This window comes from Peromyscus eremicus, chromosome 9, assembly GCF_949786415.1.
Source record: "Peromyscus eremicus chromosome 9, PerEre_H2_v1, whole genome shotgun sequence".
NCBI lineage: Eukaryota > Metazoa > Chordata > Mammalia > Rodentia > Cricetidae > Peromyscus > Peromyscus eremicus.
In genome coordinates this window covers 75,556,280-75,576,253 of record NC_081425.1, presented here as the reverse complement: position 1 = coordinate 75,576,253, position 19,974 = coordinate 75,556,280, and the positions used below count along the sequence as shown (strand labels likewise).

Below are 19,974 nucleotides of genomic sequence, written 5' to 3'. Positions count from 1 at the left end.
TACCTGTATATACATAATTATCTACCTACCTACCTACCAACCAATCTCTCTCTCTCTCTCTACCTACCTACCCTATCTACCTATGTTGCTTTAAATTATACTTTATACTCTCTTGTCCAATCTTTTTTAAAACAATGTTTTTCCCTTTTCTATATTTAGTAATGATTTTTATAGGTCTTTCATTGCATTGCCCTCACCTACTTTAATTTCTAAAACAGCCATTATTTGCCCACCACAAGAGGAACCACGTTCAACCCTTCTCTGCTAAGGACATCTGAGTCACGTGTTTTATTACATTCTTCAGTTGTGCTCACAGCTAATACATTTCTCAAGAAAGCTACAACTCACTTTCTAAGACAGACTTAATTACATGTATATGCATTTCCTTACTTATTCTGAGACAATCTCATGTAGCTTGGGCTGACTTTGAACTCCTGATCCTCCTGATTCTACTCCCCAAGTGCTGGGATTACAGGCCTGTGCCACCATGAGTACATTTAAAAAAATTTTTTAAATGTTTTTAGATTTCATCTTTAATCACGTGTGTGTATGTGTGAATGGATATGGATACGTGCCTGCACAGAGAAGGTGGTGGTGTAAATGGATGTGGACACGTGCCTGCACAGAGAAGGTGGTGGTGTGAATGGATATGGACGCGTGCCTGCACAGAGAAGGTGGTCGCGTGAATGGATATGGACGTGTGCCTGCACAGAGAGGGTGGTGGTGTGAATGGATATGGACATGTGTCTGCACAGAGAAGGTGGTGGTGTGAATGGATATGGATGTGTGTCTGCACAGAGAAGGTGGTGGTGTGAATGGATATGACGCCATGCCTGCAGAGAGAAGGTGGTCATGTGAATGGATATGACACCATGCCTGCACAGAGAAGGTGATCGTGTGAATGGATATGGACATGTGCCTGCACAGAGAGGGTGGTGGTGTGAATGGATATGGACGTGTGCCTGCACAGAGAGGGTGGTGGTGTGAATGGATATGGACATGTGCCTGCACAGAGAGGGTGGTGGTGTGAATGGATATGGACATGTGCCTGCACAGAGAGGGTGGTGGTGTGAATGGATATGGACGTGTGCCTGCACAGAGAGGGTGATGGTGTGAATGGATATGAACATGTGTCTGCACAGAGAAGGTGGTGGTGTGAATGGATATGGACGTGTGCCTGCACAGAGAGGGTGGTTGTGCTGTCTGATAAAGGCACTGGGGATCAAATTCAGGTCCACTGAAAAGTCTCACTCGATCTGCACATCTGAAAACGCCATTCTGAGGGCTGTCATCTCATTTCCTCTTGTGTTTGTGTAGACAAGGTTTCCCTGTGTAGCCCTGGATGTCCTGGAACTTGCTCTGTAGACCAGGCTAGCTTCAAACTCAGAGATCCACTTGCCTCTGCTTCTTTTTTTTTTTTTTTTTTTTGGTTTTTCGAGACAGGGTTTCTCTGTGTAGCTTTGCGCCTTTTCCTGGAACTCACTTGGTAGCCCAGGCTGGCCTCGAACTCACAGAGATCCACCTGGCTCTGCCTCCCGAGTGCTGGGATTAAAGGCGTGCGCCACCACCGCCCGGCTTGCCTCTGCTTCTTGAGTGCTGGGATTAAAGGTGTGGGTCACCACACCTGGCTAAATGCCATTTTCTTCTGAGACTAATAATGATTTTGCTATTGTAATATTTATGTCTACGGCACCTAATAAGTTAAGTCCTGAGACAACTACTCTAAAAGTAAAACAAAGCCAATACTCTCTGAGTAAAAATTTTTGTCAATTGACTCCGCTGTCTTTATAAAATGCTAAACTATCAGAATCAGTGTTTTTCATTATAAACTTGTACCAGTAAGAGGATAAAGAAGATGGAGAGTGCAAATATAAATTAAGATAATGATGTAGCAAAGGTCCCAGATGGTCATATAATCATTAAATCTGTTTATAATTATATACTATATAATTGTTAGTAAAAATAACATGTAAAATAATTTGCCAAGAATAACAAAGTTTTAATACTATTTTCAGAATAATAGTAATAAAGATGCAGACCGACCTCTATACACCAGCAAAACAAATGATTACGTACTGCAAACCCTGAACAAACTATGAGCAAAGAAACTCTTCTGTGGAAAAATGCATGTAATCAAAGTGTGAAAATGACTAACTGAAAGCTAGGTTAGGTATGTTATCTAGTAATCTTTACCTTGAACAAAGCATAAAGCTTTTTCTTTTTTACTTAAAATTTTAATTATAACTACACTGGTGTTTGCTGTGTGCGTATGTGTGAGCACAAAAAAGGGCATGTATTTCCTGGAAATGGAGTTCAAGGAATGGTGAGCAGCCTGATGTCCATGCTAGGAACTGAACTCTGGTCCTCTGAAAGAGCAGCCTGTGTTCTTAACCATGGAGCCACCTCTCCAGACCAAAGGCTTTCTTTTAAGAACACTAGCAATTCCGTAAGGACATTTCCAACTCTTCCAAAACTTGAGGTTGTTTACCGTCGTTTTGTTATATAGAGTTCATCAAGAAGATGTCGCTCTTCATAGCTCATCCAGCGTTCATCAGGCAGCTCTTCCTCCTTCTGGAGCAGCTGCTCGTACAGCCGAACTGGATTCCAGCCCATCATGATGTCATAAGTAATTACACACCCCAAGGAATGGGACACTATTGAGACTTTACCCCCTTTTTCTTCAAAGTCTGGATTCCGAGAACAGAAAAGGGAATATAATCGATTCAGCTCTTGCTGAAGGCCTTTAACTAGCTGTTTGAAATAAGAAAATATAATCATATTAGATTTTTTAATGAGTGCTATAAACTTTATTTCTAAATGTATTATGAAGAAAAACAAACAAGACTGATGAAATATAAACAGGTTATTAAATTTACTCAGGTGCATTAAAAAGATACAGAAATGGAGGTATGTCTATATGCTACACACCCTACCATTGGCACAGAGTACACCATAGGCAGATGTTACCCATGAGGATCCTTTTGTAGGTTTTCAGTCAATTACACTAGCCAGCTGTTCTATAGATAGAAATATACTTCCTTTGAGAGTCTAACGAAATTTTCAAAGACCCCTGGAAACTCCTACTTCATTGCAACTCACTATTTTGTCAATTCTAAATTTTCACAGTGTGTGGGTTTTAGTCATAGTACAAAAAGAATACAAATTTATAATAGATATATTAACTATATATTATGTAGTTAAGAGAATGTAGTAAGAGGCTACTGTATGGAAGAATCACCAAGAGACCTTGACAGTTCAAATCTCATCATGTTGGTGACAGAGAAAAATAAAAGATGACTTCTGTGATTGAGATTAACTAATAAAAGCACTGATGTGAAGCAGCTCAGTACGTCGTCTTTGTGAAGCTACTGAATAATCCCTCCCCCAAATCCACAAGAAGGCGGCTTCTCTTTCCAACGTGTCTTGGATCCTGATCTGAAGTTTAGCCCAGTCCTCTCTTCTTACTGTTTCTTCTATTTGGTTATGAATTTTCAGTTTTTATTCATTTTATCTCATTACTTCTTTTTCAAAAATTTATTATTTTTATTATTTCATGTGCATTTGTGTTTTGTCTGCATGTATATCTGTGTGAGGGTGTTGAATCCTCTGGAACTGGAGTTACAGGCAGCTATGAGCTGCCATGTGGGTGCTGGGAATTGAACCAGGGTCCTCTGGAAGAGCAGCCAGTCCTCTTAGCCACTGAGCCATCTCTCCAGCCCCATCTCATTCTTAACAAGCCAGCCATTGTTCTGACAGACTTTTTTTTTTTTACAGCTTCTATTTTAAAATCATGTTATATCAAGAGACAACCAAACTCTATCAGCTGCTACTGAACACTCTTCACCTGATGGCATACACCGGCATTCACTCTTGAACTCTCTGATTGGGAGGCTCAGTGATGACATGCACAAAGCCCTGGCATCCTCTGTTGACATCTAAGCATTCAATAAAACACTGAGGCTAATCTGAGCTACTGAAACTATGGAATATGTCTGATGCAATATATTCTGGCAATGAGACAGAGAGAGGAAGAGTCTCCAATTCTCACATGTATCAGAATCACTTGGACAGACTGGGCTCTGGCTCCGAGTTCTTGACTCAGAGGCTCTGGAGAGCCTGGGAATTTGCATTTGTAACAAGTTCCTGGAAAATGCTGGTGCTGCTGGCCTGAGAGCTCTATTTTAGGAACTACCAGTTCAAGAACAAATGAATATAAAAGCCTTAAGACCTGGGCTGTAGGTGAAACTCCAGGACTAAGGAGTGTGCAATGCGATGTCACTCTGTGTGCTGTTCATTAAGGGAGCTGTAATTCTTTGGAGGGAGCTCTTACAATATCAACAATCCGTAAGATTAAAAACCTTCCTTCCTTCCAATCCATGCAGCAGTTTCAGAGAAAGAGCACGGGTGTGTTTTGCCTGGGATTGAATCCAGGACGTTGTGTATGCTTGGGCAGTGAGACACTGACCCAGCTCTGTATTATTATTTACTTATAAAGGTCTTGATTCTAAGGTTTATACTAGGTAAACACAGAAGTACTTCAGTACACTGGCAAAAAGGACCCAATTTTCATGTTTTTTTTTTTTAAAAAAACACAATCCTCAGAAAGTGGGAATTGAGAAGGACTAGCTGACACACGGCCTTGTCCCTCTAACCCTGGCTCCTCTGTGACCATTAACAAACTTAGGGTGTTTCCCTTAAGAAGCTCAGTCTTGGAGTCAATAGATCAACTTAACTGCTGTGGAGATGAGAGCGCCTTCTGTGGTACCTCTGGCTGGTTGTGGCTTAGCAGCCACCCTGTCTCTTGTTTCCATGTTGAAGGGAGTGTCCATTCTTTTGAGGCAACTTTGCTACTACAAAGGTCTTCACCACAGTAAACAAAAACACTCCTCCTAGTCACTGATTATTTTACATTCTATGTTAAAGAGTAATATGAGGGGGTTATAATTTTTCTGATTATTTTTGATGAATGACTTATCTGCATACATGTCTGTGCACCACACATGCCGGGAGGATGTCAGAAGAGGGGGCTAGGATTTCTACAGCTGGAGTCAGATGACTGTGAACCACCATATGGGTGGTGCTGGGAACCCAACCAGGATCCAATGTAAGAGCAACAAGTGCTCTTAACTGCTGAGCCACATCTCCGGTCCCAGTATGAGGGATTTTAATTTACAGACTGTCCTTCTGTAAACAAGCAAGCAAACAAGAACACCTCTGCCCACCTCTTCCTCTGTACACCTTTTGTCCTTCATAATGCTTTAAAAAGCACTACCCAGAATTCCCTGATGGTATCTCCTAGGAGAACTGTTAATTTAAAATATAAACAGAAGCTCTATTTCAGACCAACTGAATCACAACCTCTAGGGGATGGACTTAGAAAACTGTTTTTCCCCTTAAATATTTTGTTTCTTGAACTTTTTAGTTGAAAATACAAAATGTTACCAAGTAAAATTAATAAAAAAAAAATCAAATGTCTGGGCTGGAGCCGGCTCAGGGATTATGAAAGCACACTGCTCTTACAGAGACCCGAGTTCAGTTCTCAACTGAACCCATGTAGGGTGGCTCACACTAACTGTTAACTCTAGCTCCAAGGGAGCCGATGCCCTGGTCTGGACTCCATAGGCATTTGCAGTCACATGCACATCCCCTCCTCACAACACATAATTTAAAAAGCCCATACATTATCTTTTAGTTAGATTCTCCTCTTGTTAGCATTTATCACATTTGTGGTATTCTCTTCTGTAAATATGCAAATGCACACCTTCCCAAAGTTTTGGTAATTACTTGAGGGATATAGTATACATGCTGTCATCTTTTATCCCTTAATACTTCATTGTACATTCTCTAATATTAGAATATTTCTGGTAAAATTATTCGGCCACATGGCACTATTTGGATATATTTTATCTAATCTACCAGCACAACTCAGCTCTGTCATCCATTCCTGCAGCTTCCTCATCTAGTACAGGACAGCAGAAAATGGGATAGAGTATTTACTAGATCTCTTCCCCTCCTGTGATCAGGAATGTTTCCTATAATTACTGTCTTTTATGACATTGACAATTTAAAGGAATACAGCACCAGTTCCATTCCCTGTTTGTGTTTCTCAGGTATTTCCTCAATATTATGATGCCACACAAGGGATGCTGCATCCTCCACTGGGTATCACATCCAAAGGCTCACAATGTCCACCCATCCCTTGGGAAAACCCAGGATAGATGCTGCCTGATTTCTCCTGTGTGTAATTATGGTTTCTCTTTTATGGACCAGTGAGGAGACTGCGGGGATGCAGACAATTAGCCTGCTCCTAACCAAAACATTGCCCTCAATTTAATAGTCACTGATGATTCATGTCCAGTCTCCTCATACCCAATACTGCCATGACAGCTATAAAATGACTTTCCAACGCCTGTCAGCTTTATCGTTCTCCTAAAAGCAAGGGACCTATCTGCTTCCCACTTAATTTTTCAAATTATAATATAAATGAAAGATTTTAAAAAAATGGTTTACAATCCTTTATTGCAGTCACTATTATATCCCACTTTAAAGTACTAATAACTCCTGTAGTAACGGTGAACCACTCTGGTTCCCACACAGTTTCAGATTCAGCCAACCAGAACGGTTCTCCAGCTCCTACCCTTGTGACCTGCCGTTATTCTTTTGAACATTTCTTTAGTTTCTGTCACAAATTGTTTTGGCCTCAGAACGAGCTATATTCACGAGGTATTGTAATTTTCTCTATGGGAACAAGGCACTGCAAACATCTGGGTGTGAGGGGTGCTCAGTGTGATGAGGGGATCCTTGTTTTTTTGGCTATTTTAGTATACATGGCTGGGAAATGTATTTATGCATGTAAACACGGTCACTTGCATATACATGTATATATACATACATATATATAAGCACATTTTATAAACTATGTGTTCAGAATGATACCTTCATTCCCAGTCTCTATACATTATAGAACAGTGTTATTTTTATTATTATTTTTTTTTTTTTGAGATAGGGCTTCACTCTGTAGTTCACACTGGTCTTGAACTCATGGCAATCTTTCTGCCTTAGTCTCCTAAGTACTGGGATTGCAGGTGTGAACCACCATGTACCTTTCTCCTTGTTTTGAGATAGGTCTCACTTTGTAGCTCTGCTTCTGGAGTGCTAAGGTTAAGGTGTGTGCTACCATGTCTGGCCTTCCTCTATATTTTTAGGGAGCACCAAGTGGTTGTTCTTACGAGGCCTCTCTGGTCTGAAGCTGATCAAATTCACTATTAAAAAGCGGATGTCACTATAAAGCACACCCACCACGACAAGATGCTCATGATACTCACCTCGTCCCTATAAAGCGGGCTGGTATAGTACATTATGTCCATAGCACTACTGTTCAGCATGTCCCTCAAGCCGCGCACCTTGTCAGGAGTAATGGAATCAACAGTGTCTACAAGAAAACAAACAACCAACTCAAACTTAGAGAGGGCTCCAGGGAAAAATTACATTTCCTAAAGTAACTTAATATTTAAATTTTAAACATTAGTGGGGACCTTTCCTTCTTGCAAAATATCTAAAAAACAAAACAAAAACCAAAAAGTAAAAGACAAGAAAAAGAAAAGGAATGTTGAAGGATGAAGGCCATTGTCAATTTTTTTGGCTGTTTACCTTGGCCCTGACTATGCCCACTTGGTATGCCCGGGCACTGCTAACAACAAACCAACACTAAATAAGACTTTTCTATGCTTCGTATTTATCTACCTCTGTGAACCAATGACTCTATGGGCATGCACTGTCAAAGCATAAATGAACACAAAGGCAAACGTATTAGTGATGCGTGTCAGTACACAGGACAAAGCTGGTGTAACTGTGAAAAAAGTCTTACCTACTAAAACGACTGGAGATGCAGAGAGGCATCTGTATTGCTTACAGAGGCACAGAGAATGACACTGTCCTGTGAAAGCACAGGAGGGCAGGAGCCTGATGACTTCACTCAAGGACAAGTCACTACATTGGCTCAGATTATTTATTCACAAGTATTCTGTAATTTAGTACAATGTAGTAAAGACTGAAAGGCACCATGATAAAGAGTAGGATTCTCTCTCTACCCTGAACGATTCTCCCAAATATTTTCTAAAGTGTTGGCCTTCGTGGTAAGCCTTTGGTCCTACTGGTATAAAGCAGACACCACTTTAACCATTTCCCCCACATAACCAGTTTCTAAGCACATTCAAAGCACAATCCTTCCACCACTGGGCTGCAATACTGCTCTGCCATGGATCAGGTTCCACATTAGCACAGATGGTGTGGCACGTGCCATACTGGTCTATCTGCCCAGCTTTGTCCCAACATTCAAGTGTTTCAACTATGGAAGTGAAATCGAGCCAGCAACTTAGGAGGACATGACTTCGACTCTGTTCTTGGCTAGTCTGGGCCTCTGTTCTACAATCATTTTACAGTCAGCTCATCAAGTTCTGTGAAAATCTACAGATCAATTTGGGAGTTAGCATCTCTAGAATATTCAACCACTTAATCTGAGAGAATCATCTTTGTATTCACGTTTTCCTATATTTTAATAGTTCTTATACTTTAAAATCTAAATATACATATTTCAGTTATTTAAAGTTACACATTTTTTATAGTTGTATATTTAAGTTATTTCTTGGGGCCTTGCATTTTTTGATGTTATTTCTGTTTGTTGTTGGTCTACAGAAAAACAACTATTTTTACACATAAATCCTCTATGTCATGACCTTGATAAGCCGATCAGTTCTAATGACTTTTCTGTATAGTTTTGTGCGTTCTGAGCAGACAGCATGGGACCTGTAAATCAGAACTGGTGCTTTACATTTATTCCTATCATTCCTTTCTCATGTCTTATTGTGCTGCAAAGACAGTAAGTCCACGGACATCATTGGTTTCCTTTTATCCTTTCACTACCCATGAGTACACTGATACTTGCTATAGCATGCTTTTACTTTGAAATTTATACAGAGTCAAGCTGAGTGTGAATGTTAATACTTGCACAGTGTTATGTAATGACAGTTGTGACCAGGACACAGAACTGTCCTGACTTCAACGTTTAGCCTCCTCCCTTTCCTTAAGTTCTGGCAGTCACTGGCTTGCTCTTTGTGACTGTACTTTTGCTTTGTCCAGTTATATGAATGGAAGCATGAAGTACAGTCTCTTTCTGGTCGGCTTCTTTCAGTTATCTTAATACCTTCAAAACTACCATCAGTAGGTGATGCCCAGGACTCCAAGGCTCAGGAGGCTAAGGCAGGAAGATTGTGAGTTTCAAGGCCATCTGGGCTACAAAGGTGAGACTGTTTCAAAAGTAAACAAGTATCATGACAATGTAAACTTAGCCAGAATGACAGGCTCAGGGGGTTAGTAAATGTACATTCCTGAAGTTTACCTGGGTGAGTCAGAAAAGCCTACAGTGTTAGTACATGGAACTTCACACATGTACCATTACTGCTGAGACATCTCCCTTTGGTCACTAGCATTTAGCTACTTTGTAGTGGTTTGGAAGACAATGGTCCCCAAAGAGAGTGGCACTATTAGGAAGTGTGGCCTTGTTGGAGACTTGTGTCACTGGGGGCGGGGGTTGGGCTTTGAGGTCTCATACATGCTCAAGATACCGCCCAGTGTTGGAGACCACTTCCTGTTGCCTGCAAGTCAAGATGTAGGACACTCTGCCACTTCTCCAGCACCATGTCTGCCTGCATGCAGCCATGTCCCACCATGATGATAATGGATTAAAACTCTGAAACTGTAAGCCACCCCACTTAAATGTTTTTCCTTTATAATATAAGAGTTGCTGTGGTCATGGTGTCTCTTCACAGCAATAGAAACCCTAACTAAGACATACTTATTTCTTAAAAAGTTCATTACAATTTTTGATGCTCATACAATTTTGGAGTACAATGTTCTAGCTGACATTGCTAACTATGAGATAGTAACACAGACCCGGAAGACTCTGTGGCTGCACCCGGGGCAGTGTACCACTGTAATGAAGGTGGCGGTCACTGTCACACAGACCCAGATCTCCTTCCTCTACCTCCAATGCACAAAGGACACACACACACACACAAACATGCTATTTGTGAAGTCTACATGACAGTCCAAAGACACAAGTCAATCTTGTTAATTTTAAAATCAGCTTTTTTCCCTCAAATATGTTCTTGAATAATCTGGAACAAAAAATGAATATACTCTAAGACAACTAAAAGATTTTGTTCCTGTCGTGTGTCTGTCCATGTGTGTTCAGCTGGTCTGGAACTTGCTATATCAACCAGGCTAGGCTTGAACTCACAGAGACCGACCTGCCTTTATCCTTCCCACCCATAAGTGTTGGGATTAAAGGCATATTATGCCATCAAACATGTCCAAGATTTTGTTCTTAATAAAAATATTTCTAAAACTGTATATTTACTCTAGTAAAGGCTTGTCTTTGGCTAAAATCATTCCATTTCAAAACAAACGATACCTCCATCAAGAGTAAGCTTTGACCGCCATTCAACAGGCAGAAACTCAACGTGTGTTGCATGGTTGGAAAAATGCCTCTCTTCTATTTTTCTTGCTGCCTCTCTCATCCTAAAAAAGAAATAAACGTAAGACACACTTGAGAATGACTTCCCGGATCTCCTGGCAGCTCTGTCCAGCTGCGTCCCTTGGTTGACACTACGCTGGTTACACTAGCACAGCTTTGCCTCAGTTACTTTCCTGTCTTGTCACTCGGGACTTCAGACGCTCCCACTTACATTACATTCTAAATGACACAGCTCTTCAGGGATGTAAGAGCATAATGAACACATCCGTGCTTTCGCTCATCTCCACACATCTCATTTCATCTCCTTTAAACAACTGTATTTTTAATTAATACATAACTGCATCATTTCCTCCCCCCCCCTTCCCTCCAGCTCCTCTCATATCCCTGTACTCGCCTCTCCTACTCCCTCAATTCATGGTCTCTTTTCTTCGAACTATATTGTTACACACATACACACAAATGAATAAATATATAAATACAACCTGCTGAGTCTGTTCAGTCTTGCTTACATATATAATTTCAGGTCTGACCACATGATACCGGATAACCAATGAGGGGGCTCATCCTGGGGTTACTAATTTTTTTCTCTCTCTGAAATAGTTAATTGCCTGTAGCTCTTCATCTAGTAATGGTCCACCATGAGTTTCCTCATCCACGCTGGCATGTCTACTGGTGGTGCCACTATTCAGGTCTTGTTCAGGCAGCCATACTGTTGAGGTCTAATGGTCGTAGCTTCCCAGTCATAGCTAGAAGACACTATCTTGCAGAAGACTTCTTGGTCCTCTGGCTCTTGCAATCTTTCTGCCCCCTTTAACTCTTTATAATGCAAATTTTATTTATTTTTTTTACTTTGAAAATTAAGGTATCAATGAACTTACAGCTTTCTTTTTGCCAATTACATGAATTCTACTACAGATAGGATTTTGATCAGCACAACATAATGAAGATACTCAGAGGTTCACTGTGAAAAATTCTCTCATGCTGTCCCTTCAATAGGTACACCTTCCCTTCATGGTTTAAAGCAAATCCCAAATACCACACCTTTTTATTTCTTCATACAAACATTGAACTCAGGGTTTCAAATACTTGAGGCAATTGCTTTACCACTGAGCTATACCTTGCATATGTAAGGTAAATGTTCTACCACTGAGCTTCATCCCTAGCCATCTTATCTCCAAATATCGTAATTTTCTAAAATAACATGTATTCAGTATTAACGTATTACAATCAAGTAATTTTTAATTTTAGCAAATATGTAGTTCAGCAGCCTCATTTCCCCAACTGACTATAAGAACTATTTCACAGTAACATTAAAACATTTTATGTTTGTTTATGTTCCAAATATTGTTCATTCACTGCAGATGGTAGATAGGTCACAGCTGTTGTTAATTTACAGCCCCCCACCCCCTTATGGAGTTTCCTATAGTCTGTTTACTAATTGCATCCATGTGATGTTATTGTGAATAACAATAACACGGTCTTCTATTGCACAGCTCCTGTAAGGTGGTATGAAATGGGGGGCTGAGCAGAGGTCAGTGAGTTTGGAAAGACTCCACAGGCTTTTTTTCAGCCTTTTTGTGTTAGGTTTTGCCTTACTTGTACCTGAAGAAATTAAACTTCTGTTTTACTAATGATCTCACGGAGGATATGCCAGCAAACCAATTCTCATGGTCCTTGATATCTAAGCAAAGGATGCATCAGGACATAATTATCATGTCAAGTCATATATGGATCATCATAAACCAAAGCCAGAATTAGAGCTACGAGATGCCTACAAGAGAAAAGAAGGGATTGAGAAAACTAAGGGAGCCTCCAGTCTCCAGCAGCACCACAACTTGAGCTGCACGCGATTTTACTTTAAGCCTCTGTGGGCATGATGATCTTAGAGTGTAGCAAGCTCCACACCTGCACATGCAGGCTACCGAGGATCTACTTCCTAGAGTCAAACAACACTTACTTCACGGATGACGAATTTGACTGGCAGCCTCCGGAGCGGTCAGTGTGCTTTCCACAGTAACTGTTTGTTCTCACTATGTTAGGAGCCTGTGCCTCATCAGTTCTGCTTTGTCGGGACCACTGGCAAAGAGCCAGGTCTAAGGCGGAAACTTTAACCAACACCCCTCTAACACAGCACTTAACTTCTGAAACACACAAGGCCCCACACACATCCCAATAAGCTCCTAAAGACGGTTTAGAGTAAAGCTGAGTGCCTGTCAATTAAGGAGAGGAACAAACTGCCTGTGTGTTAAGTATCCAGACTTCTGTGTACAATCTGGAGTTGTTTCCTCTGGGAGCAATTAGTGGGCAGATTATATTGAAAACTGTCAGTTTAAACAATTCTTAATCTTCTCAGCGTTGGACAACTTTGGAGATTCTCAATTTCTGAAGCTCAGAGAGCAACCAACAAACTTAAAACCAGCTCTTTTCCTGCTCTCAACCCTAAATTAATATGTTAATTAAGGCTATTCTTTTTAAAATCACAATGGAGGTAAAAGTCACATGTCATCAACATACAGTCACTCTTGGTTTCTCCAGAAACATCAATGGTATTAGAAGAGTTGGCACCAGGAAAACATGGAGTTGAACCTCTGTGGATCTGCTTTGCCTTAGGCAGAAGCTGGGACTCTGTCTGCAGAGAACTCACATGGCTGTGTTTTTTATAATTCTTCCTTGGTCCATCTTCTGTCCAATGCCATGCACAACAAACACGATATGTGAAGTCTGCGAGGGCTTGTCTTCCAGCGTGGCTTCTTCTACATAGCCTCTGTGAAGTCTGGTCCCACTGCTGGAGGCTGTAGGGAAATTAGGGCCCTAAGTTTAGTACTTGGGAAGTTGTATTGTAAAATATGTTTAAAGAAAGAAAAAGTAGTAATGATAAGAATCTAAGAAAATATTTCACTGGGTATAAAAAGAGAAAATGGCCGGGCGGTGGTGGCGCACGCCTTTAATCCCAGCACTCGGGAGGCAGAGCCAGGCGGATCTCTGTGAGTTTGAGGCCAGCCTGGGCTACCAAGTGAGTTCCAGGAAAGGCGCAAAGCTACACAGAGAAACCCTGTCTCGAAAAAACAAAAAAACAAAAAAAAAAAAAAGAGAAAATGAAGTTTGTAAGATAATATCTATTGATTGACAGACATAAAATGAAGTGAATACAACAGAAAAGCCAGAAACCATTAGGAAAATAAAAGGATAAACAGAATATAGAATAATAAAAAAAAACCTATATTAAAAAATACACCAGGTATGGTGGCACATGCCTTTAATCCTAGCACTTGGGAGGTAGAGGCAGGTTGATCTCTGTGAGTATAAGGCCAGCCTGGACTACACAGTGAGTTCCAGAATAGCCAGGGATATACAGTGAGACCCTGTCTCAAAAAAAAAAAGTCAAAGAGAGCTTGCTAGTCAAAAAGCACACACATTCAATTAATGTTTTGAGCTGAAGATGTAAAAAGGTACTTCACAAAATGAATACAACTATAAACATATAAAACATTCAGCTACGGCCGGGCGGTGGTGGCGCACGCCTTTAATCCCAGCACTCGGGAGGCAGAGCCAGGCGAATCTCTGTGAGTTCGAGGCCAGCCTGGGCTACCAAGTGAGTTCCAGGAGAGGCGCAAAGCTACACAGAGAAACCCTGTCTCGAGAAACCCAAAAAAAAAAAAAAAAAAAAAAAAAAAAAAAAAATATTCAGCTACATTTATAACAAATAAATTAAAATGACATAATAACATTTTATTAGATTTAAAAATGAATTTTCAAACTTATTGAGGATACTCTCTTCCCTAAACACTCGTTTTAAAAAAATTATCTGTGTGTGTGTGTGTGTGTGTGTGTGTGTGTGTGTGTGTGTGAGAGAGAGAGAGAGAGAGAGAGAGAGAGAGGGAGGGAGGATATATGGGAAGCATGTGCGAGGTCAGAGGACAGCCTCAGGTGTTCGGTGCTTACTTTCCACAAAGCAGCCTCTTGCTCTCTGCTGCATGATGCTAGGGTAGCTGGCGCTGAGCTTCCCGGAATCCGTCTCAGCTCTGCCTTGCTGTAGCAGTGCGAGGACTGCGGATGCACACTATGCATCTAGCTTTTATGTGGCTTCTGAGGCTTTGAACTCAGGGCATCACACTTGAGTGACAAGCGCTTTTTCTCTATGGAGCCATCTACCCAACCCTTCCTTTTTCTTTAGTCAGACTACTTCACAGGGCAGTGGTGGTGCACATCTTTAATCTCAGCACTCGGGAGGCAGAGGCAGGCTGTGGCCAGCCTCAATCTACAGAGTGAGTTCCAGGACAGCCAAGGCTATTACACAGAGAAACCCTGTCTCAAAACTCTCCCCCAATCCCCGCCCCCAAAATCCCTAGAATAAATAAAATAAATAAATAGATAGATAGATAGATGAATAAATAAAACTACTTTAATCTGTAAAAGGCCAAGAAGCAATTCCTTTAGCAAAGTTCTACGAAGAGTTGTGTTGTCTTTCCCACAACCACTATTCCCTCCTCCACCGAAAATGAATCTGTGACAATGTGGCTTCTGTCCCAACAATTCCAGTCCCCAAACCCACTGTCCCTGAAGACACTTCCAGCCTCCCCTTCCTTTATGCCATGTACCAAGTGCCATGTTCAGGTTTCACTGTCTCGAGGTAGACTGCTTTCACATAGTTATGAGTTAGTAAGTTTTGCTCAACAGGGTTCTTGTCACTGAATTTAACTTCTACTTAAAAATACATTAAAAACAGAATATGAATGGCATACTTTTGAGAATGTGCAGTGACGTGTAACAATACCTTTAGAAAACCCCAGTTTCTGGGTTACAGTCCTTGCGATCTTGGACGTCGTGGCATCACTGTAGAGATACACCTCATCCATGCTGTGCCAATCCACATGATTCCGACTCAGTTTGAAACTATGAACAGCTGTTGTACAAAAGAGAGGAATTTCAAGTTCTCCAAGACAGATTTTCTTTGTGTAGAAAATCCTAACACTCAGGTTTCTGAATCACTATTACCTAACTCAGATACCATGTGCTTTAGTTCAGTAGAGAAAATTTCATTAAAACCATCTGTCACATAAGCAATACATAGACCTTTTTAAAAGATCAGCAATGCTGGGAGGAACAGCAGAGTGACCGGCATGACTGAATGATATTGACCTCTTGGATGTGGGTGAAATGGCTTTTGATTACGAAGGAGTTGCATCCCCAGGGGTATGGCTCCTGTTTCTGAGGGGTACATACCTATTTAAAAGTTTTCAATAGCTCTGACATAGAAACTTAAGTTCTACCCCCCTGTTGATTTTATTAAAAATATTAGGATATGTAAAAATTTCACTCAATGCGAAACAAAAAAGAAACTGATTTGCTAAAAACTGTGATTGGCAGGGTACACCTGTTTTACCTAAAGATGAGTTGTTTTAAGAATTAAGAATACATTCTATGTAAGACGGTATAGTCCTGGTCAAGACTGTAAGACATGCTGAAGTAGTGTGTTCTGCCTGAGAAGACATGGCACACTACAAGAAAATCTAGTTCTTAAATTAACAAGTAACTTAGTTTGATGAAAACCAATTATATTTTACTTACCTCTCAGGATATGTTAATGACTTGTACATATGTGCGTGTGTGTGTTGTGTGAATGTATCTCTCACAGGACTAAGATTCAATTAACACAACACACACTAACAGCTTTAGTTCCACACAATGCAACCGCAGGCTCAGACTTTTAATTTAAAAGCTTTTCATAAATTAAAAGGGTTTAATAACTTTTGCAAGGGCCTAATAACCATTTACAAAACAAATTATTGTTAATATAGTTCTGAGCTCTGTATGTTTAAAAGACTGAAACTATATGATCAAATATTTAGAGAAAAGTATAAATCTAGCCAAAGTTTGTTCCTCTGCAAATCATTTATATATTGTCTTAAAGTGGAACATCCTAATATTCAAACACCTTAATGGAATACAGTTTTTATATATACGCATAATAATGTAAAACTAAGCCAAACAGCGCAACAGAGACATTTTAAGAAAAAACTAGTACTTCTAAGCTTTAAGCACAACTGAACTACAGCTGGTGTGAGCTACACAGAGAAACTACGGTTACTGTACCTTGGGAACGCTTTCGCTTAAGACCTGTGGCATCTGTACTCTCCTTATATCCTCTCCATTTGAACAGAGAAGGGAGGGTGAAGGGAGGGAGGTGGTAGACAACTAAGAAAGCAAAAACACTGAGCTTCAAAGCACATTTAAGTGAGATTTTCTATTTAGCCTTTCCCTTTTAGTCTTAACTTTTAAAAACTACATTTGACAAACATTACTCTAAATGCTTTTTAAAATATAATTTCTAGCTAAAAACTGGTAAAACAAAAATTAGTTTAATGTCTGTCAAATATATGCTCTACTTGTATTGAAAGGAACAAAGGCAAATAATATCTAAATTTATCAGTGACAGACAATTACATGATCATTATTTAATTCCTTTGCATAGCTACAAGAAGTGCATGGCATTTTTGAATGCTAAGAGATTTATAAACTCTGTCTTTATTTGTGATGACATAGCCAAGAGGTGATACACAATTTGAGAATACAACCATATTTTAAATAGCTAATTCAGCTCCCCTGAGATACCACAGTATACAGTCCACTGAATGCTCTCCATACTAAGGTATGATGGCTTTAAGATTCTTTAAAAGCAAGGCTTCCTATCTCAAATGTGAAAGTTGTTAAAAGACTTAAAAGTGAAAAATTTTCTAAGAAAATCATATTGGAGGCTCAACTTTCAACTATCCCTTTTGGAAAGATTAATGATAACATAACAGAAATAATCTCAGAAAAACATACACTATGCTATCTTGCAGGCATTAAGCAGACAGCACAGAAAAGCCAGGCAGACTGGAGATTTGATGAATCAGTAGATAACCTTAAAGCCAACATGTTCCTTGTCGAATCTGCTAGTTATAGATCGCTGATAACATTCCTTATATTTAAGTAATTATTTAGTATACTTGAAACTAAATTTTAAAAATCAGTTTACTACGTCAGGTAATTATCAAATTTTTATGATTTAGCTAAAATGTATGTTTAAATACATTCAATTTTCACCCTCACTCCCTTCTACATGAATTTGACATTCAAAGGTTAAATGCTGCTCAAATGAAAAAAAAAAATCTTTAATTTCTGTTGTATATACAATCGAAGTATATGCAAATATTTATGCAATAAGGGTTTTTGGGAAATTCTTACAAAGCATTAACAACTACACCTACACATTAAATTACTACACCTACATTCAATTAGATGGCTTTAGGACTATAAACTAGGGCTAAAAGCTGGATGACAGCAGAACTATAGAACGCCTCTGACACAGGAAAGAACTTCTTCCTGCCCATGTTCTTTCGTGTGCCTTCTGGTCAGTCAGGAACAGAGGTATACTTAGGCCAGCAAAGGCGTTAAACTAAATAAACTAGGAAAAGCTGCTAGTACAGCTAAGGGGTCAGACCAATACAAACTTGTAATTTACTACATAAAGAAACAAAGACTAGATTTTGTAGGTCCAGTGGTAGAACGAATCTGAACCAAATCCCACATTTACCCAAAAGAGCTCTCAGGACACATATAGGCCACCTGACATTATAAAATTTTGTAAGCACTTTCAGAAAGCTGGGCAGACACAATGATGAATTCTTGCCTTTTAAAAACAACAGCTTAACTCTACAAAGATAAACAAACATCACTACAAAGCTTTTTGCTCCCAACAGAAAATTGTACTTATTTAAAACATTTTTATAAAATTAAATGGTTATGGTTCTTTACCTTTACATCTTATTTTCATTTGAAAATCATTTGCTACAGAGCTTAATTCTTTGAAGCCCAAACACAGAATTACAGGTATTACTTTTCACAGAAGAAACCCTTTACAAACTGGAGATCACTCACAGGTAAAGGAGGCTTAGGTTCTAGGCAGTTCTATTTCCTTTTGTTAAAATACATATAAAGTTTAGTAGCTCCTATGTACTATTACAGAAGTATTCATATATTCCCAGTACAACTGAAGGTGGGAGGGTGTAAGTTGAGAGCATTAAATAAGACATTTACATATTAAAGTCTTGTTCGGTAATGAAAAAAGACTGAAATGTTAAATTATTTAGAATCATTTCCTTACTAATTAATCTCTCCAAGAAACTTTCTTCACCATGTAACTCTGAATACAGTAAGTTTATAAAAAAAAAAAAAAAAGAATAGAATAACAATTTCTACAAGGGAGATACACAACTACTTTTTCTTTATGAAAGCCAGTTGTCTGGAAAACCAGTACTCTTCTTTTAGACAGCGGCTTGCCCAGGCTGCCTCAAAGGATCCCTTGCTGTTTCCTTCCAAGCAGTCAGAGTCCAGATATGTCCCATGATGCCTAGCATTGATCTGGAAAATTCTTTCTCTCAGGGAAAGCAGGTGGCCTTGTGCATCTCAAACTTGCTAAATACAACCAAACTCTAGCACTCTTTCTTGGACCTCAGGTAAATTAATTTGAACAACTGATAAAAAAAAAATTAAATCATAAAGTCACAACCCCAAACTAGAAGACAGGAATCTTCAGTCACAAAGACAGAGAAAGCTGGTTCAGGGGCCAGAACACCTCCACTTCATCTCTCTCTCTCTCTTTTGAGATAGGGTCTCACTCTGTAGCCCTGGCTGGCCTGGCACAGACTATGTAGACCAGGCTATCCCCAAACTCTTGGGTTTTCTGTTTTAGGACCCCATCGAGAACAGCAGGTGAGGAAGTCTGAACACTGCAGGAACATCTATTTGTGATGTGGTAGACGAGCCCTCAGCTCGTTTGTCTCATGTTTCTTTTACCACAGAATCGAGGTTGTGCAGTTTGTGGCCAGAGTGATGCACAATATTAATACATTTAGGTCAGCTTTTAAAAACTACTGTATATGCTTGGATAAACTGTAAGGGAACGAAACAACAATTGAGCACTAAATGTGTTTACAAATTTTGTTTTGTTTTTCGAGACAGGGTAGCCTGTCTCAGTAGTTTCCCTGATAACCCGGGAATTTGCTCTGCAGACCAGGCTGTCCTCAAACTCAGAGATCCACCTGTTCCTGCCTCCTGAATGCTGGGATTAAAGGTGGGTGCCACCATTACCTGGCAAGAATTACTAATTTGAAGGCACAATTTTATTTATATTAGTCATCTTAAGTAAATGGATGGGCTCAGATTAGTTACTGTGTTAGATAAAAATTTCCTAGCCTTGGGGTTGGAGAGAAGGCCCAGTGGTTGAGAGTGCTTACTGCTCTCGCAGAGGACCTGAGTTCGGTTCCCAGCACCCACATGGCAGCCTTTTCTGACCCCGTTGGGCACACAGGTGGTACACATAAATACACTCAGCCACACACATACAGATAATTTATCCCCCCTGGCTATTAGATGAGGTAGGAGAGTATTTTCATTTT

At 39.9% G+C, this 19,974-nt stretch overlaps 1 protein-coding gene across 4 annotated transcripts in view; it reads right to left on the bottom strand.

Annotated features, from left to right (window-relative positions):
- The window catches only part of Ddhd1 (DDHD domain containing 1), a 73,759-nt gene that overhangs the window by 14,733 nt on the left and 39,052 nt on the right, over nt 1-19,974 (bottom strand). For 2 of the 4 annotated variants that reach the window (XM_059273761.1, XM_059273762.1), the window contains exons 3-8: nt 16,628-16,729; nt 15,309-15,437; nt 13,179-13,326; nt 10,472-10,578; nt 7,326-7,432; nt 2,489-2,751 (exon numbers count right to left, since the gene is read on the bottom strand). In XM_059273761.1, coding sequence (XP_059129744.1) covers nt 2,489-2,751; nt 7,326-7,432; nt 10,472-10,578; nt 13,179-13,326; nt 15,309-15,437; nt 16,628-16,729 — 856 coding nt within the window. The remainder of the gene's footprint in view (nt 1-2,488; nt 2,752-7,325; nt 7,433-10,471; nt 10,579-13,178; nt 13,327-15,308; nt 15,438-16,627; nt 16,730-19,974) is intronic. The other 2 variants (XM_059273763.1, XM_059273764.1) reach the window with 1 other exon arrangement.